The sequence below is a fragment of the Nomascus leucogenys genome, chromosome 13 (assembly GCF_006542625.1).
Source record: "Nomascus leucogenys isolate Asia chromosome 13, Asia_NLE_v1, whole genome shotgun sequence".
Classification (NCBI taxonomy): Eukaryota; Metazoa; Chordata; class Mammalia; order Primates; family Hylobatidae; genus Nomascus; species Nomascus leucogenys.
This window is the reverse complement of record NC_044393.1, coordinates 72,863,533-72,887,155: the sequence shown is the minus strand read 5'-3', so window position 1 is coordinate 72,887,155 and position 23,623 is coordinate 72,863,533. Positions and strand designations below refer to the sequence as shown.

The 23,623-nt window shown below is 37.7% G+C and overlaps 1 protein-coding gene across 1 annotated transcript in view; it reads left to right on the top strand.

The window, feature by feature from the left end:
- The first annotated feature begins 355 nt into the window (after window positions 1-355).
- Window positions 356-23,623, top strand: part of WASL (WASP like actin nucleation promoting factor) — a 68,224-nt gene continuing 44,956 nt past the window's right edge. Inside the window, exon 1 of the mRNA XM_003261267.4 lies at window positions 356-790. Within this exon, the coding sequence (XP_003261315.1) occupies window positions 674-790 (117 nt within the window). The 5' untranslated portion in view covers window positions 356-673. The remainder of the gene's footprint in view (window positions 791-23,623) is intronic.

The following is a 23,623-nucleotide window of genomic DNA, read 5'->3' as shown; positions in this document are numbered from 1 at the left end:
TTCGCAAAGGTGTGCGTCCGCCCAGGGAAGGCCGGCGGCGCAGCAACGGCGAGGAGTCTCCATCCATCTTCTCTTCAAGCAGCAGTAGCTGGGTCTGGGTACCCAACCGACGAGCCGAGACGCCAGAAGCCAGAGTACGAAGTTGGAAGCCTGCGCCCCAAGCCAACCGGGATTCCACTTAGCTCCGCGCGGTCCGCGCCTCGGCCGGAAGGGGGCGTGGCTTCGGGCCGGCGCCGCGAGGCCCGCCGCCGAGTGGGGGGTTCCTCCCGGGCCCCAGCCGCGCGTTTCCGGCGCGCTCCCCCGCGCCCTCCGTCCTGTGGTCTCGCCCGCCCCCGCTGCCATGTTGGATTGTGCGGCCGCGGCCGCCGCTGCGGGAGGGTTGGGGGAGGAGTTGGGAGTTTAGCGCAGACGCCGGAGTGCCAGGACAACGACCATCCGGCCCTAGCCTGGCCGGGCGGGAGCCGGGAGCTTCCCTTTCTCAGAGCGGTCCGAAGGTGGCTCGCCGTCAGCGCCTGCTTCCGTCGACCTCGTCCTCCTCCCCGCTCCGGAGGAGCTGCGAGATGTGGCGCCTCTGACTCCGCTTCTCCCCGCCCCTGTCACCGAGAGGGGGAACGAGCTCTCGCCCACTCGCCGGAGGAGACGGCCCTGGACTCCCAACCCCGCCGGCGAAACCATGAGCTCCGTCCAGCAGCAGCCGCCGCCGCCGCGGAGGGTCACCAACGTGGGGTCCCTGCTGCTCACCCCGCAGGAGAACGAGTCCCTCTTCACTTTCCTCGGCAAGAAATGTGTGGTCAGTGGACAAGACCCGCGTCGCCACCCGTGACATTACCTCACGGGCCCGGGCTTGGGGGCCGGGAAGTGGGAGTGGGGAAGGAGGCGGGAGCGGCGCGGGGAGGGTCCCGCTGTGGGCCAGGCCTCCCGCCAGCCCCGGCCCCGGCCCCTCGTTGGCGCCCTCGCCCTGCTCCCTGGGTGCGGGCCGTGGCGGTCGGGCGCCGCCTCCCCGAGCTGCTGGAGAACAAGGGAGTGTCACCTCCGCAGGCCTGTCCTCCAGCCTGGCCGGGCCTCGGTCTGCGCCCTTGCTGCTGGTTAAAACTTTACTCTCAGGCCACAAGGGGATTTTCTTGCAAGAGCCGCTTGGTCCCAGAATCTGGGCCCTTGTTCTAGCTCTCGCTTCACCTCCTACTGCTTGATCTGGGGGTACCTTCCTTAACAATGCCAGGTTTGAGGAGTGGATAGGTCGGGGAAGGAAGGTGGTTTTTAATCTCCCATTAGGATTCCAGGAGGGAATGAAGTCGAGTGCAAGAGCCTGGGCTCTCTTCGGATTAGAGAGGGTGCAAGAAATGTTATTGCTCTTCGTTAAAGAGAAACACGATTTATTTCTCCAGCAACCTTGCCTAGGCCTAGTTTCTACTCTCCTTCCCACTGATTTTTTTTTTCCCCCATTGGTGGGAGGGGGTGCTGCTTTCTCCGTAGCCATGCGCAGGGAAACCTCAATCTCTGGTAGTTCTTGGCTTTTGGGGCCGAGAATGATTCTTAGTTTGGTGCTGTGCGGCCAATTCCAACCCCAGATGGCCGGTTGGGAGTGAGCAGTTCTGCTGTGGGAAGGGGAATGTGTGTTGTTGACGGAAGCATTCATTACATTGGCTGCTGGCAATTCTGGGGGTGGGGAGGTTCTGCTCTGTGGTGTAGGCCTTGTCGGGATCATACTGCGGTGACTGGGTTGAAGTGTGATTTGTTGAAATACTGGCTGGGTCCCTTTCTCTCCACTTTGTTTGCTAGCACCTGCAGAGTATGTGCCACTGGAAGCCAGAAAACACGGAAATTTCAATAGAGCAATACCATTTTATAACTCCTTTAAGTAATGTTAGGTACGCCAAACCAGATTTCACCTGCTTCTTTAAGAAGTTAGGATTAGACAATTTCTGGAAAGTTATTGGATTGTTAACTTCATAGGAGTCCACCCTTTGTATCTTGTGACATCCGGTTGGAGATTGAATCGTTCCATTCAATTTCAGATGTGTTTCATATTTCGGAATTTAGACCTTAGAGAACGTTGAGTTTCCTGATTAGAAGGATGAAACAAGAGGAGTGGCTCAAAACGAGAATTTTGGGTAACAACTTTAAGCCTCTCCCCATTCACAAACACTTTTTTCAACAAATGAGAAAACTGATCCAGTGAGTCCAAGTCATACAGCAATTTAATAATGTAACCAGAACTGGAAAACCAGGACTCCCCACACCTAGTCCTATCCCATTGTACTTTCCACTACATCATGTTGTTTTAGAAGGGTATTTTTTTTCTTGTTACTGATTTATTTCCGAAAGTGGTGTTAAAGAAATAACCACTTTGCCTTTTTCACCAAAAACTAAAATACAAGATTCTTAAAGCACCACTTTAGGAATATGTTCAGTTTAGGAAAATCTCCAGCACTTTGAATGTTAGTTACCTTCAATGAAAAAAAATTCAGTTGCTGGTTTAGTAGATTAGCTATGTAACCTGTACCAAAAAGGAAGTAGTTGTACTGTGTCTACATACCAGACACGGTAACTTTAGGCAGAAAGGACATTACATTTATACACAAGTATACTAATTGTTCTGTGCTTACCTATAGGTTTACTGGTTTCGAAAAATGGCAGATGGGGAAAAATACTGTGATGGGGAAAAATGATGTTGCACGTTGGTTAGTGTAAGTGGATTGCTGAATAGGCTGTCAGTATTCAGTGCTTAATTTCTTTATGCCATTTTTATTAATCAACTTTACCTTTTGAATTTCTGTCATTTAAAAACCACACAGTTTCAGTTGTCTGCTTTTGTGGGATGAAGTCCTTGCAAATACTAATTTCAATATTTGAAGTCCCTAGTTAATAGTGAAGTAAGAGTGATATTTTAATTTTTGAAATAATCTTTTCCTCCCTTTGCTGATTATTCTGGTTTTTTTTTTGTCGTTTAAAACATTACTGAAATATATTGTCTCATAATAAATCCAGCAATAAGATTTACAGGTCAGACCAAATGTGTTAGGCTGAAGTATACTCAGAGCTCTATCTAAGAATTCAAGAAATGAAACAGAAGCAGTTATAGTCGGAGCTCTGGAGGAGCTTCATTTCTTCTTTCATTCAACAAACATGTATTGAATAAATGTTGAGGTCAAAATCTGGAAGGGCTGATACTTGTCCTCAGGGAGCTTACTAGGTCTAAAAAGGGAAACGTGTAAACTGATAAGTCAGTGCTTCAGAGTGATGTGTAAGAGGCTGCTTTTCACGATAGAAAATGCCTTGGCTTTGTAAAAGCAAATATGGGTTCAAACTGGGGGTCACTTTGGACAAGTTTCTTAAGCTTCCTATCCTAGATTTGGTTTTCTCATCTGTAAAACAAGGAGACTATCTCATGGGGTAGTTGTGTGGATTAAGACTGTGTATAAATATGTGGAAACTATTTTTATAAAGGTTTAGGGGATTAAAGGAGAGAATGGTGGGAGAGAGGATGAGTAAAAGCTTTTTAAAATGGATAACTGATTATTTATATTTAAACAGGTACTCCTAGGCTGATGAGAGGTATGAAACAGCTTGAAAAGTTAGGAGACCTACTAATAAGTTTGTTAGGTTTGTTAGGGAGCAAGGAGGGCTTCTGCTTGGGCTCTCAGATTTAGGTATGAATTGGAATCATTGTGGAGATTATGAGAAATGCATATGCCTAGGCCCAATTCCTAGATAATACTCAGAATCACTGGATCTGAGGTGAAGCTTGGACATGTCTATTTTTAGCAAGCTTGACAGAAAATTCTAAAGTATATCACAGTTTGAAAACCACTGCTAAAGTCCACGTTGTCTGATAGGATAATCCTTGAGCACATTGGAAATCTTAATAGATTTTTCTTCAATTTTTGGTCTGTATTTTGCAAATTGAAACTAAATTAAGTTAAACCAAATTCTTTTAGTACAGCATTTACCTGACCGCTTAAGATACTAGTGTACATTTCACAACTAAGAAGGAGATACAGTTCAGGAAGTATTGCACTATTTAATGGGGACTCACAAGATCATATTTGACTTAGAAAATTTTCAGGGGAAAGGTGGAGGCAGTATAGAAGGTGGATTGAGGATTGTGAAGGAAAGACAAGGGAAATCAGATAGTTGATTTATAGTATTGCAGGTGAAATATGATGAGGGCCTGAATTAAAAGAGTACTTTGGGAATTCAAGAACAATTAAAGACCCCAGCAGAAATTAGTCCCAGTTATATATAGAAGGTGAGGGAAGGGAGTTTCAGTAAAGGCAGGCATTATAACCACCAGCAGAAAAAGTATACAGAAACATATTTTTATTCTCATTCGCTGCAAATATGCCTGAATGTTAATGAGACTCTGGATTGGTGATTGGCTTCATGGAGGAGGCAGATCATCAGTAAATCTTTTGTTTTACCATAGTTTCTAAAAATTCATTTTGTGGAAATTGAGATTTCATTGTAATACATAAATACATGATATGTACTTTTACATAAATAGTTCTGATGCCATTCATTAGCTGGTAGTATTAAGAAGGGAGAACGATTTCAGACGGTTATAAACAAGATTACTAGGTCTTGTTTTGTAGTTAGATCTGTTGCCTTTCATGTAGTGTGATTCAGTTAATTTTATATAAAGAGTATGTGCAATTTTGCTAAGTGAAATTCAACATATGTAGTCCTAAATAAGTGAGAAACTAAGGATTAGGAAAAAATAAAACATTAAACTACGTCTCTACAGCCATGTCTGGTTTATATGGATTGGGGTTGATAATGTTATTGAGCATTATCTTTCCCTGCCATACTCACCTGGTTTGGTTTTTCAAGATTTAGTGATACTTAAGCCATTTTTATTAATCAACCTTAATCTTTATTTCCTTTAACTCCTCAGCACTTGTTTTAACTTGCTTATTTTCTTTAGTTTTTTGTTTCCTCACTATATATAATTCTTGGAGATAGACTTTATGCCTAGGTAGTCTTCTATAATTTTTATAACTTCTAGCACACAGATCAGTGAATACTTATTGATTGATTGAATAATTATAATTACTCGTTTATTTTTTAAGAGCTGATTCTGCATTTCTCATTGTTTGATTAGGTTGTTAAGCCCTTCAGTTTCTAATGCACATGGTATCTGGACTTCAGTCTTCATTTATTAAGCAACTGAAATGGTTTAGTTCTGCTGCTGAACTAATATAGGTGGTAACAGTTGTCTAACAGTAGTTTGTTTGTGTTCTAAATCAGACCTTTTGGGTAGGGATTCTTAAATAGGCATAGAGGGAAGGATATCCTTAGAGGGATCATTGTATTGATGATGGCCTGAGTAAGGTACTACTGGTGGAAAGTTTAGGCTGGGAATGTATTTCACCTTCAGTAGTAAGGAAAGATAAAAGTTAAAATTCACTGGATTTGGAATATACAAAGATGAGAAGATACCCTTGTCTAGTATAGAGGAAAAATATGAGCACAAAAATGTATGTGATGCAGCGTAGCTATAAGCACAAGAAGAGATTCAGAGAAGTCCAACAGGGTTATGAATTTTGTTTCTGGTTATTCTTAGCTCTATAATACAGGGAAATTTCTTAACTAGTCTCAGTCTTAATGTCTAGATTTGAAAAATGGGCTTAGTCAAGGATTTCAAAGAGTAATACAGTCATTATGGAAAATGCTTAGAGTCCATGACACAAAGTATTCTGGGAGTTTGGAGGGGCATATGAAAGAAAGTTGTTATGAATACTATTCAGTGCTCAGTTTAGATTTCCTGTTACTGGCAGGGAGGATTTAGAGTAAAATTTTCAACTCTATATTGTATTTGTTTTGAGTTAGGTAAATTAACAATTTTAAAGTCAGTTAATATAGAGTGTGTGAATTAAAAGTTAAGGAGCAGCTTGAATGTATCTCTTTGGGGAGTGTCTGGGCAGCCTGAGCCTCCCTGCTGCTAATTGAAGAGGAAGAAAAGGGGTCCTGATGAAAAAGTTAGGAGTTCCTGTATTTTAGTCCATGCTCTGCTACCATACATTGTGAATGTGCACAGGAATTTTTTTTTTTTTTGAGGCAGAGTCTTGCTTTGTCGCCCAGGCTGGAGTGCAGTGGCACGATCTCGGCTCACTGCAACCTCCGCCTCCCAGGTTCAAGTTATTCTCCTCCCCCAGCCTCCCAAGTAGCTGGAACTACAGGCATGTGCCACTACCCCTGGCTAATTTTTGTTATTTTTAGTACAGACAGGGTTTCACCATGCTGGCCAGGCTGGTCTCGAACTCCTGACCTCAGGTGATCTGTCCGCTTCAACCTCCCAAAGTGCTGGGAGTACAGGTGTGAGCCACTGTGCCTGGCCATTTCTCCCTTTCTGAACTTCACTTTTCTAATTTGAAAATGAGGGGTTGGACAAGATAACTCCACAGTCTTTCCAGCTTTAATGCTTAATCAGTTTAACTATTCTAGATGCCAGGGACTCTAGCAGGGAAAGAACAGGCCTAATGTTAACTCTAGCATATATGTGTTTTGCACAGCAGAGACTAATATAGCATATATCTAAGCAGAAGGTAGATAATCCTGAATTATTCCATTGAAAATTCCCATTTTTAATTCACCTTTTTCTAAGCATTATAATTTAATAGGCATTTCACTTTTAAAACAGCAGAGTGAATAAAAGAAAAAGAGAATAAAAAGGCATTAGTAGTAGAATTACCAACTCTTAGCTAACTTAGAATTATTATTATTTGTAATTATAATGTATTTTTGGGTTATTAGAAACTGCTTTTTTGGTTAAGATGGAATTATTTTTAAAAATTTCTCTTTTGTTAACCAATTCTATCTAGAATCCTAATTCTGGATGAAATTGTATTAGTGATATGATAGGTGTTACATGTTACTGCTTATTTTCCAATATTAAAATAATAGGTTTTTAGTTTAAGTGGTAGACTTAATAGTTATAGTGAATCGACTTGGTTATTTTAGAGACTGATTCAAAATTGAGGTTACTGTGGGGATTCATTCGTGTGATTAAAATAATCTTGGTTTTCTTAAATTTTTTTTTTTTTTTTTTTGAGACGGAGTCTCGCTCTGTCACCCAGGCTGGAGTTCAGTGGCATGATCTCACCTCACTGCAACCTCTGCCTCCTGAGTTCACGCCATTCGCCTGCCTCAGCCTCCCGAGTAGCTGGGACTGCAGGCTCCCGCCACTACGCCGGCTAATTTTTTGTGTTTTTAGTAGAGACGGGGTTTCACCGCGTTAGCCAGGATGGTCTCTATCTCCTGACCTCGTGATCCGCCCGCCTCGGCCTCCCAAAGTGCTGGGATTACAGGCGTGAGCTAACACGCCCAGCGAAATTTTTTTTTTTAATGCACTGGACAACATGCTGAAATTATGGCTTATTATATTAGTGAATTTTGTATTCCTGAAACAGCATACCAAGAGACACTAGAACCTTTGACAGAACTTTTCTGAAACCCAAATGAATGCCAAAATTAGGCATCCTTTTAAGACGCGAAGGGCTGGGTTTTATCTTTTACTGTCTTTCTTGCTTATTCAACTTCTGTTCTTGCTGTGCTCTAGATATTAGAAAGCACAGCTCTTGAGGGAAAGATGTGACTGGGCCCTTTGAACAGTGTCTCCTTCACCAAGTTCTGCCAGTCACTCTTCGGCCATCTCTCTGTTGTGGACAGTTGTAGGGATTTTATTTAAAATACACTATTTTTTTAAAAAGTTATCTTTTAATGTAAAAATTGTATCTGTGAATAATATCAAATTGTAAAGTCTAGAAATAAAGTCTTGATTAGAGAGCAGGTTTGATTAGGACATTCAGTATTCCTCATGACATACAGAATTGGAGCTACTTAAGCGTTGGCCGAAGTACAGAGGAGCCGGGTTCTACTTGTTTTGCTGCTGAGCAACTCCTACCACGTATGTCAGTATTCTAGTCTTCTATAGTAAGATTTTTTTAAAGTCTTTATAAAAAGTGGTAAGAGCAAGACTTTCCTAAGGAAATGCATGCTTGTAGTAATCTCGTGTATTTCACTTTTGTCCATATTCTATAGATTTTTAAAATAAATAATATTGGCCGGGCGCGGTGGCTCACGCTTGTAATCCCAGCACTTTGGGAGGCCCAGGTGGGCGGATCACGAGGTCAGGAGATCGAGACCACGGTGAAACCCCGTCTCTACTAAAAATACAAAAAAAATTAGCCGGGCGTGGTGGCGGGCGCCTGTGGTCTCAGCTACTCGGAGAGGCTGAGGCAGGAGAATGGCGTGAACCCGGGAGGCGGAGCTTGCAGTGAGCCGAGATTGCGCCACTGCACTCCAGCCTGGGCGACAGAGCGAGACGCTGTCCCAAAAATAAATAAATAAATAAATAAATAAATAAATAAATAAGTAAGTAAAATAATACTAATGGAAGTATAATGGTAGCCCATTCTAGTTTTGAGTAGAAAAACAAATTTTAAAAGAGCAGATAAGAGTTGAGCTTTGTTATAATTTATTCTGTCTGGAAGTCATAGCTTTGTTGAGTTCACTCTTACTCTAAAGGTTCTAGAAACAAAAGTTTATACATTCATAGTCGCAGTAATAGGATATACATTGTTAACTATAAATATAATTCTTATAGGTCACCTAGCATCATTGATGGATTCTTGGAAACCGTGACTTTAGGTGAAACAACACATAATGAAACCAGTTTTACCATAGGGTAATTGATATAAACAAGAGCTAAGTTTTTGTAGCATATATCACCAACCTTCTAAATAAAGACAAAAACACTTCTAATATTAATTAATGAAATAAATATGAGCTGTAACACATTTAAGAAGAGTAATAAAAACAAGATAATTATTTACCCAATTACTTCACTTCAGTCTCAGGTGGCTGGAGCCTATCCTGGCAGCTCAGGGTACAAGGCAAGAACCTACCCTGGACAGGACATCATCCCATCGCAGGATGCACTCATACCTACACCCACACCTCACTCGCACACTTGCTTATCCTGGGATAATGTAGACACACCAGTGAACCTAACATGCACATTTTTGGGATGTGGGAGGAAATCCAAGTACCCAGAGAACCCAAAAGACATGGGGAGTACCTGCAAACTCCACACAGACAGCAGCCCCAGCTGGAAACTGATTTTCTTTTCTCATCAAAGTTAATAATGGGCTGGATGTGGTGGTTCACACCTCTAATCGCAGCGCTTTGGGAGGCTGAGGCAGGAAGATCACTTGAGGCCAGGAGTTTGAGACCAGCGTGGGCAACATAGACCTAATCTCTACAAGAAAAAATAGCTGGTAGTGGTGGCTTATGTCTGTAGTCCCAGTTACTCCAGAGGCTGAGGCAGGAGGTTCACTTGAGCCCAGGAATTCAAGGATGCAGTAAGCCATGATGAGGGCATTGCACTCCAGCCTGGGCAACATAGCAAGACCTGGTCTCTTAAAAAAAAAAAAAAAAAAAAGTTATGATGAAAGGACATTGAACAAAATGATGTTGAACAAAAGGATGTTATTTGAGGACCTGCTGTATTAAGTATTTAGTAATTAGGAGACATTTGGCATACTTAACCATATTCATAAATATAGTGTAATACAAAATAAATCTTATTTATTGCATCTACGTTAGTAGTCTCAGAAGTATTAGAGAGTTATACTGATATAATAGCATATAGGAGAGTAAAACTAATTAGAAAACATTATTGTCTCTTTGGAGTTAATGCATTGTAGAGGAATTGTAACCCTTTTTTTAAAGAGACCAAATAATTGACTGTAGAGTAATGAGGTAAATACAGAAAAGCCCCTTAAGAAAATGTGATCAAATGAAAGATATATATATAAAAGATAATATATGAGATATATCTGACATATGTATGAGATATATAAGTCTTATCAATCAACTCTTTTACTAATACATAAACTGATGCATAAACGAGCTAGAAACTGAAATGATTTTTATTAGTGAAACAGTCAAGTCTTGAGGACTTACTGAGCACATAACACCCTCCCAGTATCTTGGAATATGAGGGAGCGGTAAGGAAAATCCAGGTTTTACCCCTCAGTTATTCACTGTATAGCTGAGGAAGACAAAAATTATGCACAGCATACACACACACACACACACGTATACACACTCGTATATAAATGTATAAAAGATTTGAATAATAGAGAGGAGAGATAGGTATATCATTGTGAGACTTGAATATAAAAAACCTTAAATAGCCTAGAGAATTGATGTCAGAAACAAGGAAGCAGCTTATCAGGTACAGATGCTCTTCTACTTATGATGGATTATGTCCTGATAAACCTGTCGTAAGTTGAAAATGTCGTAGTCAAAAATGCATTTAACACACCTAACCTACCAAACATTATAGCTTAGCCTAGCCTTCCTTAAATGTGCTCAGAACATTTACAATAACCTACAGTTGGGCAACATCATGTAACACAAAGCCCGTTTTATAATAAAGTGTTGAATATTTTACATGATTTATTGAATACCATACTGAAAGTACAAAACTAAATGGTTGCATGGGTACTCAAAGTATGGTTTCTACTGAATGCGTATTGCTTTCGCACCATTGTAAAGCTGAAAAATTGTAAGTGGAACCATCATTAGTTGGGGAGTATTTATATCGGGAAATGTGTAAACAAAAGTTTGGGGTAGAAAATGTGTATAGAATTTTAGGAGGTATTGAGACTGGTTGGCTAGAATTGAGAACGACATTTGCTTGGGCGGATAGTGGATGGTAAGTTTGAAGAGTAAATTGAGGCTAGATTTTGGAAGACCTTTGAACTTCAAATCTTAAGGATTGAACTTTATTCCCTAGAAAGTAAGGAAACACTAAGATTCCTTCAAGAAATTTCAAGATAGGAAGGATCTGGAGAAGGAAAATTGGAAATTATTATTCATAATAGAAATAATTGAGTAATAGTTTATTGTTTACTAAATTTCTTATTTATTAGTTCAGCACATCAGATCTGACTAAGAAACCTGGAATTGTGGCAGCCTCTAGAGCAAGCTTGTGCAACCTGTGGCCCAGGACAGCTTTGAAGGTGGCCCAATCCAAATTCATAAACTTTCTTAAAACATTGTAAGATTTTTTTTTTTTTTGCAGTTTTTTGTTTTTGTTTTGCTCATCACCTATCATTGGCGTTACCGTATTTTGTGTGTGACTCAAGACAATTCTTCTTCTTCCAGTGTGGCCCAGGGAAACCAAAAGATTGGACACCCCTGATGTATAGCAAAAAAAAAAGGACTAAGTCCTTGATCCATGTGTCCATGGCAGACACCAACAATCACAGCATTTTTTCCTACTGAGTTCAGACATGGTCTCTGACTACTTATTGTATTCCTAGAGGCAACCACTACCAATTGTCCAGGTTCACGATAGATGAAATCTAGTTGTCATTCCAAGGCTAGATACCAAAAACATGTGAAGAAAAAATTGGCAATATTTAATTGGCTTGTGAATTCTGGATGACAACAAAACCTCATACTGTAAATGGCTAGATAGTAGGAACTAGAACTTTGGACTCTAGTGTTGATTATTGCGGCTGTGGGAGTGGAATTAGATCTGTGAAGGTGTCAAGCTCAAGATTACAGAGGGAACAGTCTACCTAATGTTTTACTTGGCTAGCAGCATTGGAAGAGGATGGCTTTGGCCAAGTGCTAAAGTGCCATCCTCTTTAATTTCCTAGAAACATGGTATACATATTGTTCTGCAACTTAACTTTTTCACTTTTATTAATATATGTATTAATGTATATTTCCATGTTTATATCTGTTGCATCCTTTTTATTAATATATTACTGCTTTATATCAAGTTATATTTATGTGTAATTAACCTCTATTAATGGGTGTAATAGTTTTCCCTATAGATAGTCTCACACTGGTGAAAACATCTTATTGTTCAATTCATAGTTTTTGGTGAAACCGAATATCTTTTCATGTCAGTTGACCATTCATATTTCTTCTGTGAATTGCCTCTTCTTGTCCTTAGACCAATTTTCTATTGGATTATTTGTTTTTGTCTTAGTGACTTGGAGGAGCACTTTATATGTTAAACATAATAATTCTATATTATAGTTTTTTTGTGGTTTGTCATTTATCTTTTGACAAGTATTTGGTTTTGGTCATTGTACAGGTTTAACATTTTTTGTAGTTAAGTGGAATAATCTTTCTATTATCATATCAAGTTCCCTAGCTCAGAATTGCAGAAATATTTGCTCACATTTTTCTGGCATTTTTATGGTTTTATTTTGAACATTTAATCTTTAATCTTTCTGGAAGTGAATTTGGAAAATGAATGTAATAGAAATCCAGCTTTTTATTTTTATGAATGGCTAGTTGGTTTTCCCAACACCATTTATTGAGCAATTTATTTTCTCCCACCCATATGAAATGCTTTTTTTTTTTTTTTTTTTTTTTTTTTGAGATGTAATCTTGCTCTGTCACCCAGGCTGGAGTACAGTGGCACTCTGTCTGCTCACTGCAAGCTCCGCCTTCCAGGTCAAGAGATTCTCCTGCCTCAGCCTCCTGAGTAGCTGGGACTACAGGCATATACCATTACGCCCGGCTAACTTTTGTATTTTTAGTAGAGATGGGGTTTCACCATGTTGGCCAGGATGTTCTTGATCTCTTGACCTCGTTATCTGCCTGCCTCAGCCTCCCAAAGTGCTGGGATTACAGGTGTGAGCCACCTTGTCTGTCTGAAATGCTGCTTTTATAATTTACTAAATTACAAGGAGTACGTAGACCAAGCTTTTCCAACCCGTGGCCCGTGGGCTGCATGTGGCCCAGGATGGTTTTGAATGCAGCCCAAAACAAATTCATAAACAGTCTTAAAACATGAGATTTTTTTTTTGCAATTTTTTAAAAGTTCATCAGCTGTTGTTAGTGTTAATGTATTTTATGTGTGGCCCAAGACAATTCTTCTTTGAATGTGGCCCAGGGAAGCCAAAAGATTAGACAGCCCTAAGTCTTATACTAATTTTTGAAGTTTCTTCTATTTCTTTCATTTGTTTATTTCTTGGCCAGTACACTGGATTTTAATTTAGTGTAGCTTCATGATGATGATACAGTTTGATAAGAGTAAGTCTCTCATTACTCTTCAATATTTTCTGGCTATTTTAATATGCATATGCTTAGTGTTTTTTTCTAAGGCTTTATCCTCTACCAAAAAACACTTGGTTTGATTTGGAGTAGCATTGGATTTGTAGATTAATTTAGGAAGAATTGACATATTGAGGCTTTCCATTGGAAAGCAAGAATTTTTATTTATTATTTGTCTTGTTTTCTTCTGTATTTGTCTTGTTTTCGTCTGTACTTTTATACGGTTCTTATATATACACTACCCATTTCTTTAACATTTTTTTTGAAGTACAAAATAATACCCAGGTACAGTCATGTATCACATAATGGTGTTTCAGTCAGTGATGGACCACATATGTGATAAGGTCCCATAAGATTATAATGGAGCAGAAAAATCCCTGTCACCCAGTGACGTAGCCCTACCGACTATTATGCTGTATTGTTGCCATGTATTTTACTTCTACAAATGTTATAAATTCCATGATACATTTTTGTAGTTTTTGCTGTAAAGATTCAGTTATCTTTTAGAGACATTTAAATAGTAAGGGAAAAAAGCCTTGTATTTATTTATTCACTTGGTTATCATTTCTGGTACCCTTAATTCATCTGTCTAGATCTAGGTATTTCTCTCGTATCATTTTCTTGCAGTGAGAAGGAGAAGTATTTTTTTCTTTGCTTCTTTTAAAATGTTTCTTGTAGTGCAGGTCTTCTACTTATAAATTCTTTCAGGTTGATATAACTTAGAAGTCTATATTTTATCCCAATTCTTGAAAGATGTTTTCTCTGGGTATAGAATTATAAGTTGATAGGTTTTTCTTTCTGTTCTTCAAAGATACTGCTCCAGTATCTTCTGGTTTGCATTATTTCTGACAGGAAATCTGCTGCTGTTTTTTTCTTTAATTTTTTGTACATAATGTATCTTTTTTCTCTGACTGCTCTTCTGATTATTCTCTTTATTACCAGTTTGAAGGGATCTGATTATGATGTGCCTTCATGCAGTTTTCTTACTCTTTATCGTGCTGGGTTTTAACTAAGTTTACATCAAATTTGGAAACTTCAGACATGATTTTTTCAAGTATCTACTTCTCTTTCCCTGGCCCTGCTGGGCTTGAGTTTCAGATATATTAGACTGCTTGAAGTTGTCCCATACCTCCCTGCTGTACAGCATTTTTTCCTCTCTGTCCTCCTCGTCTTCCTTCTCCTCCTCGCTTTTTCCTTTTCTGTGTTTCTTTTGGATAGCAGTTGTTGCTATGTTTTTAAATTCACAAATATTTTGTCTACAATATCTAATCTGCCATTAAAACTGTCCACTGTATTTTTCATTTCAGACATTGTAGTTTTCATTTCTAGAAGTTTGATTTGCATGTTTTTTAAATATATGTCCAGTCTTTGCTCTAGCTACATTTTTAAATATATGGACTATAGATATAACAACTGTTCTAATGTCCTGTCTGCTAGCTACATTTTTAAATATATGGGCTACAGATATAACAACTGTTCTAATGTCCTGTCTGCTATCATCTGAGTCAGTTTCTGTTTTATTCCTGTTTTCACTATGGGTCATCTTTTCCTGTTTTTTTTTTTTTTTTTGTTGTTGTTGTTGTTGTTGTTTTTCTGCATTTTTGGAAACTTTTGATTGAAAGCCAGATTTTGTAAAATTTACCTTGACTCTTTTAATCAGTCTTGAATTTTTGATGGTAAGAAGCTATTTTTTTTCCATGAAGTCATTTGTATAATTGCTAATTGATCTATTTTAATAGCAACCTGCTCTTTTGTGTGCTCTTTACAATAATACTTAACTAAACATTTCTGAAGATACAGATAGATTTTTTAAAATTCCCATTGAATTTTTTTTTTTTTTTTTTGTCAGTCACTTGCACTGTGTATTCATTGTAGTCCCTCTACTCTTTGCTGCTGGTTTTCCTCAGCTGTCTTATTATTCTTAGTTGTTTGTTTATATTTATATTTGAAGGACTGCTTGCTCAATATAGGTAGCTGGCTTGCATTTTTTAAAAAAATGAAATAGTCTTATTTTTTAGAGCAGTCTTATTTTTTAGAGCAGTTTTACATTTACAGGAAAATTGTGCAGAAAGTGTCAAGGGTTGCCATATACTCTGTCTCCTTCCCTACTCCCTCTGCAGTTTCTCCTATTAATAACATTTTGTATTAGGTAAGTTTGTTACAATTGATGATCCAGTATTGATACATTATTATTAACTAAAGTTCATAGTTGAGGTTAGGTTTAAGTCTTTGTATTGTACAGATCATTGGGTTTTGGTTTCACAAGTACATAGCATCATGTCCACCGTTACAGTGTCATACCAGAATAGTTTAACTGCACTACAAATACCCTGCACTGCACTTATTCCTCCCGCCTCTCCCTGCTGAAATCCTAGCACCCACTGATTTTTTTTTTTTTTAACATTTTCTATAGTTTTGCCTTTTCCAGAATGTCATATAGTTGGAATCATACAGTATGTAGCCTTTACAGACTGGCTCCCTGTTTCTCTTGCTCCACATTCACACCAGCATTTGGTTTTACCAGTGTTTTGGATTTTTAGTTATTTTAATAGTTTTGCCATCATATCTCATTGCTTTTGCAATTCCCTAAAGCCATATGATGTTGACCATCTTTTCATATGACTATTTGCCATCTATATGTCTTCTTTGGTGAGATGTCCAGGTCCTTTGTCAAATATTTTATTGGGTGTGTTTATGTCTTATTGATGAGCTTTAAGAGTTCTTTATCTGTTTCAGAATCAATTCCTGTATCACCTGTGTGTTTCACATGTATTTTTATCTGAGTCTGTGGCTTGTCCTTTCATTCTTTTATCAGTGTCTTTCACAGAAAGAAGTTTTTAATTTTAATGAAGTCCATCCAGTTCATCAGCTTTTTCTTTCATGGATTGATCATGTTTTTGGTATTGTATCTAAAAAGTCATCACCGACCCCCAGGTCACCCAGGTTTTGTTTTATGTTCTCTTCTAGAACTCTTACAGTTTTGCAATTGACATTTAGATCTTTCATCCATTTTGAGTTAATTTCTGTGTAAGTTGTAAGGTCAGTGCCTAGATTTGATTTTTTTTTTTTGGCATGTGGATGTCTAGCTTTTTACCACTTGTTGAGAAGATTATTATTAGTTCTTTATTGGATTGCCTTTGCTCCTTTGTCAAAGATCATTTGACTGCATTTGTATGGGTCTACCTCTGGGCCACCAATCTATTTTGTCTATTTGTGTTTTCTCTCAAGGCCACACTGCCTGATTACTGCAGCTTTATAGTAAGTGTTGAAGACAGGTAGTGTCAGTCCTCTGATGTTACTCTTACTCTTCAGCGTTGTGTTGAATATTCTGAGTCTTTTTCCTTTCTGTATCTTTCAGTTTTTTGATATCTGCAAAATAACTAGGATTTTGACTGGGGTTCTATTGAATCTATAGATCCATTTGTGGAAAACTGACATTCGAGCAGTATTTTTTTCCTATGTGAACCTGAAATACCTCTTGTTTAGGTCATCTTTGATTTCTTTCATCAAAATTTTGTAGTCATATAGATTTTGTACTTATTTATTAGATTTATACAGAGATTTTTTTTTGGTACTAATATAAGTGGTGCTGTGTTTTTAATTTCAGGTGTTAATTGGTCATTCCTGGTACCCAGGAAAGCAGTTGACTTTGCATATTAACCTTGTATGCCACAACCTTGCTTGATATAAAGGCTTATTGGTTTCCAGAAATTTTTTGTTTCTTTGATTCTTTAGGATTTTCTACATTGATAATTATGTCATCTGCAAACAAAGACAGTTTTATTTCTTCCTTCTCAATCTGTATACCATTTATTGTGTTACATTAGCTAGAACTTCTAGAAGTATATGGAATAGGAGTGGTGAGAGGAAATATTTTTACTTTGTTCCCAGTATTAGAGGAGGAACAGTCTACTTTTTCTGCAGTAAGTATGGGGTTAGCTGCAGGTTATTGATGGAAATGCTTTATCAAGTTAAGGAAGTTCCCTGCTATTTTTGAGATTTTTATTTTATTTTTTATTTTATTTTATTTATTTATTTATTTATTTTGAGACGGAGTCTCGCTCTGTCGCCCAGGCTGGAGTGCAGTGGCACGATCTCGGCTCACTGCAACTCCGCCTCCCGGGTTGACGCCATTCTTCTGCCTCAGCCTCTCCGAGTAGCTAGGACTACAGGCACCCGCCACCATGCCCAGCTAATTTTTTGTATTTTTAGTAGAGACAGGGTTTCACCATGGTCTCGATCTCCTGACCTCGTGATCCACCCGCCTCGGCCTTCCAAAGTGCTGGGATTACAAGCGTGAGCCACCACGCCCGGCCTAGATTTTTTTTTTTATTACGAATGAGTATGCTTTTACTGGATCTGTTCATATGATCATTTGGTTTTTCTTTAGCCTATTGATATGATAGGTTACATTAGTTGATTTTTGAGTGTTGAGCCAACCTTGCATACCTAGAGTAAATTTCACTTGGTTTTGATGTATAATTCTTCTTATATATTGTTGGGTTCAATTTGCTAATATGTTGTTGATTTTTTTTTCCATCTTTGTTCATGAGAGATATTGGTTTGCAATTTTCCTTTGTTGTTAGGTCTTTGTCTGATGTTGGTATTAGCTTAATCCTGGCTTTACAAAATAGTTACGAAGTAGTCCTTCTGCTTATATTTCTAGAAGAGATTTCTATCATGTATTCCTCGTATGTTTAGGAGAATTTACCAGTGAAATCATCTGCCATGGTGTTTTTTGCTTTGGAAGGTTATTAATAATTAATCCAATTTTTAAATAGTCATAGGCCTATTCAGATTGTCTAGTTTTTGTGTAAATTTTGATAGATCGTGTCTTTCCAGGAATTGGCCCATTTAATCTAGATTACTAAAATTAGTGGGCACGAATTTTTCCTTGAAAAAAGGAATATTTTTCAAAATATTCCTTGTTAGTCTTTTAATGTCTGGAGGATCAATAGTGATAGGCCTCTTCTTTTTTTTATTTTTATTTTTATTTTTTTTATTTTTTGAGACGGAGTCTCGCTCTGTCACCCAGGCTGGAGTGCAGTGGCGCAATCTGGGCTCACTGCAAGCTCCGCCTCCCGGGTTCACGCCATTCTCCTGCCTCAGCCTCCTGAGTAGCCGGGACTACAGGCGCCTGCCACCATGCCTGGCTGATTTTTTTTGTGTGTGTTTTTAATAGAGACGGGGTTTCACCGTGTTAGCCAGGATGGTCTCAATCTCCTGATCTTATGATCTGCCTGCCTTGGCCTCCCAGAGTGCTGGGATTACAGGTGTGAGCCACCGTGCCCGGCCACCTCTTCTGTTTTTATGTTAGTAATTTGTGTCTTTTCTCTTTTTTCTTGGTTAAGCTGGTTAGAAGCTTGTCAGTTTTATTGACTTTCATTTCTGTATTGATTTTCTATTTTCAGTTGCATTGATTTCTGCTATAATTCTTTTTTTCTTTTCATCTGCTAATTTTGGGTTTAATTTGGTCTTTTCTAGATTCGTAAGTTAGATGCTTAGGTTATTGATTTTAAATCCTTTTTCTTTTCTAGCACATTTCTGCTTTTGCTGCATTGTACTCATTTTCATGAGTTATATTTTCATCTTCATTTAGTTTAGAATATTTTAAAATTTCTCTTGACTCCTTTGACTCATGAATTATTTAGAAGTATGTTTAGAAATATTTCCAGATTTTCCTGTCTGTTACTGATTTATAGTTTCATTCCATTATGGTCTAAGAGCATACTTTGTGTGATTTCTATTCTTTTTAAATTTGTTAAGGTGTGTTTTATGGCCCAAAATATGGTCTCTCTTGGTGATTGTTCCATATGTGCTTAAGAAGAATGTGTATTGTACTGTTAGATGCTGCATTCGATAAATGTCAGCTAGATCCAGTTGATTGGTGCTGTGCAGTTCAGTTCTATCCTTCCTGATTTTTTGCCCACTTGTCAGTTACTGATAGAGGAGTGTTGAAGTCTCTAAGTAAAATAGAGGATCTATCTATATTTGTCCTTGTAGTTATGTGGGCTTTTGCCTCATGTATTTTGACCTGTATTGTTAGCTGCATACTTATTACAGATTGTTATGTCTTTTTGTATAATTGACTCTTTTATCATTATGTAGTGTCCTTTTTTATCCTTGGTATGTGTGTGTGCATATATATATGTATGTATGTATGTATGTATGTGTGTGTATACATATTTACTCTGAAGCATAGTTTGCCTGAAATTAATATAGCTGTTCCAGCTTTCTTTCAGTTAGTGTTATCAGGGTCTGTCTTTCTCTATCCCTTTGCTTTTAATTTATCTGTGTGCTTTTGTATTTAAAATGGGTGTCTTCATTGAGTACATGTGGACACAAGACAACAACAGACAACGAGGCCTACTTGAGGATGGGGGGTAGGAGAAGGATGAAGATTTAAAAACTACAAGTGGGATACTATGCTGATTACCAGGGTGACAATTACCTGTACACCAAACCCCTGTGACATGCAATTTACCCATATAACAAACCTGCACATGTACTCTCTGAACCTAAAATAAAAATTGGAAATAAATAAAATAGGTTTCTTGTAAACTATGTGGAGTTGGGTTGTTATTTTTTAACCCATTCTGACAGTCTTCTTTTAATTGGTGTATTTAGACCATTCACATACGATTATTGGCAGTTGGATTAATATCAACTGTAACTGTTTTTGTTGTCCTTAGTCTTTTTTTTTTCTTCTGTTCTTTGGTTTTAATTGAGCATTTTATGTGATTCCATTGTCTCTCTTTTTCTAACAGCAGTTGTACTTATGTTTACAATTTTTTAAGTGGTTGCCCTGTAGTTTGCAATATGTATGTACAACTAATCTCAATCTAGTATTGAATTATACTCCAGTGCTTTGTGAATAGTGGAGATACCTTAGAACACAATATTCCCATTTTCTTCCTCCCATCCCTCCCCACTGTCATTAATTTTATTTATCTAAAAGCTGTAATCACTGAATACATTGTGTCTACTGTTATTTTAATCAAACTCTTATCTATTAGATCAATTAAAAAGAAAAAAATTATTTACCATTTATCCGTTCTCTAACAATATCTTTTCTGTATGTATGTGTATTCAGGTTTCTGACCTCTATCATTTTCTTTCTCTAAAGAACTTTAAACATTTTTTGCTATGCGTATCGGTAACAAATTTCTTCAATTTTCAGTTGAAAAATTATTTCTCTTTCGAAAATGTTTGAAGGATAATTTTGCTGGATACAGAGTGTTAGGTGGTTGTATTTTTTTCTTTCAACACTTTAAATATTTCACTCCACTCTTTCACTACACTCTCTCCTTGTTTGCATGATTTCTGAAGAGAAGTCCAATATAATTGTTAACTTTTTTCCTCCACAGGAAAGAAAATTCCTCCAGTAGGAATTTTTAGGTTTATTGAAGGCACACAGAATGAATTCTTAATTTTTTGAGCCTTGTTTAATGCTCCTAATTATTATCTTTTTCCTATTTTTGAGAAAGACCTAAGAAAGTTTGAGAAGCTTTTAACTTTATTTGATTAAACATACACCGAATTATCATAATCTCATATTAAGGGAGCTCAAAGTAATGCTCATAGAATAGTCAGTAACTATTGAATTTAACTGTCAGAAATTCACTGTTAGAAAATCTGGAAATTAGAAATTGGCTTCATGTGTACACCCACATACATATCTGTAGGAAGACTTATTTTAGTGCTACGTTGTAGATTGACTTTTATGTTGTTGTATCTCTTTATTCCATAACTTTACATCAACCTGTTCATTTCCAAGAACAAGAATCTTCCATGGAATGCTAGGAACAGTTTGGAGTAATCCAAAACATTATGTAATACACAGCTGCGGGACTTTGGAAAAAGCTCTGGTAGCAGTCAAGTGACTTATTTAAAAAATATTGTGTTTTACTCATTAAAAATATAGTGCTGATTATTAAAGACTTAGTCCTGCACTGTCCAGTGTGGTACTTGGTAGCCACTAGCCACATGAGCTATTGAGCAATTGAAATGTAATTAATTCAAATTGAGATGTTGAGTAAGTGTGAAATACACACTGGATTTCTAAGACTTAGTGCAAAAAAAAAATGTAAACTATTTCATTTAATATTGATTACATGTTGAAATGGTAGAATTTTAATATATTCAGTATATAAAATTTATTGAAATTAATTTCACTTTTACAAGTTGGCTACAAAATAATTGAAATTGATTATTGGCTTGCATTATATTTCCAACCGTTACTGTAGAAATAGGCAGTTCACAGAGTAATAATGATGACAGTGCAAATCATCTATAAACCTTACCACCCAGAAATAGCACTTATAACATTTTTGTCCATATCCTCCTAGGTTTTGTCTTACATGAATTATTGAATAACTACACATGTATGTACTTACTCTCAGCAAACACACACCCACAGGCACAGACATTAATGGTTTTTGTTTGTTTGTTTGTTTTGTTTTGTTTTTTGAGACAGAGTCTCCAGATGACTAACAGCAGTTATATATAATGGAGTTGCCCAGGCTGGAGTGCAGTGATACGAGTTCAGCTCACTGCAACCTCCGCCTCCCAGGTTCAAGCGATTCTCCTGCCTCAGGCCTCCCAAGTAACTGGGATTACAGGTGCTCACCACTACCATTTTTTTTTGTATTTTTAGTAGAGACGGGGTTTCACTGTGTTGGACAGGCTGGTCTTGAACTCCTGACCTCGTGATCCATCTGCCTCAGCCTCCCAAAGTGCAGGTGTGAGCCACTGCGCCCGGCCGACATTAATGTTTTATGGACCTTGTTTCTTGTCAGTAGATATACCATTATCAGTGGACACATTTATGGAATCAGCAATTTCCTAGAGATGGACAGTGTTGGGTTGTTGTTTTCCCATTCTATCTTTTTACTCCTTAACATAGCAGGCCACACACACATGCTCTTCATCTGTCTTCACCAGACTTGATCTATTCTTTTATGACAGTTTCTAAGAAATAAGTTTGCTCAGTTTTAAATTCAATTTTTGCCTTGCCAAATTGCATTTTCCAATAACCTATACCTTTTATAATGACAGGCTAGTGTTTTCTTTGTAGTTCTTGAAAGTGCCCAGTCCCCAGGTAATGTTAAGCAAATGTGAGTTTTATTTTTTTGTATTTCATTCTGTAAAATGCTCTGAATTTTAAAATGTGATCTTTCTGAATGCTGTCTATGCTTTTTGTAAGAGTCTTAAGAGACATCTCACTTTGAAAATGAAAGTGGGTGCCTGAGATGATGAATACAGCAGTATATTTTACAATTAAGCTTTTTTGTCTCCCTTGTAAAGTGAGGTACGTTTCTTTTCAAATAAAGCAAGTAAGGTTACATTAATGTTTATTGTTAGTAAGAACTTTTTTTCCAATTTATCTAGCTACCATGAAATGAAGTATGTCAAACATAAGTCAGTGTTTTTGGTGGTTTGCCTTAACGCTTCATCTTAAGATTCTTTTTTTCACTTAAGAAATTACAGTATAATTTATGTATAATAAAATACACAGATCTTAAATATTAACTTCATGAATTTTGACAAATGATACAGAGTATGACCATACCCCCAAAATAAAGTTTAGGATGTCTGTAATACCTCAAAAAGTTCCCTTGGGAGTCTAACCAGTTAGTTTCTTTCTAATTCCTGCCTCTCTCCCATCTTCATCCACCCTTTGCAATCACTTTCTGATTTCTGTCATGGTGGCTGAGTTTTGTGTGTTTTGGCCTCTTCACTCAGTATGTTTTTGAGATTCATCTCTGTTATTATTCATTCTTTTTTTATTAGTCAACTGGTCAGTGTTTACCATGAATATACTACAATTTGTTTGTCTGTTCTTCTATTAACGGATATTTGAGTTTCCCGTTTTTGACTATTATGAGTAAGGCTCCTATGTTCTTGTATAAGTTTTTTGTGTGTGTGTGTGACACATATTTTTATTTCTTTTGGGCAAATAGCTCAGGAATTACATTGTCACTGGAAAGATGGACGTTTATTTTTATAAGAAACTTTCAGATAGTTCTCCAAGTGGTTGTGCAATCTTTGCACTTCCACCAGCTATGTATGAGACTTCCCATTGCTCCACGTCTCCAGTATTTTATGTGGTCAGTCCTTTTGTTTTTGGTCATTTTAGTGGATATGAAATGGCATCTCAGTGTGGCTTTTCATTATATTTCCTTTATGACTAATGGTATTCTTTCACCCTTTCATGTGCTTATTGGCCATTTGTGTATATTTGTTTTTTTGTGTAGCACTTCAGGTCTTTTGCCCATAGATTTAGTGGGTTGTTTGCTCTTTATTAATGATTTGTAGGGATGTTTTATATATTCTGGACACAAGATTATTGTTAGAGATATGTACTTCAGATATTTTCTCCCAGTCTGTGGCTTGCCTAATTATTATCATTATTATTATTATTATTTGAGATGAAGTCTCACTCTGTCGCCCAGGCTGGAGTGCAGTGGCACAGTCTCGGCTCACTGCAAGCTCCGCCTCCTGGGTTCAAGTGATTCTCTTGCTTCAACCTCCT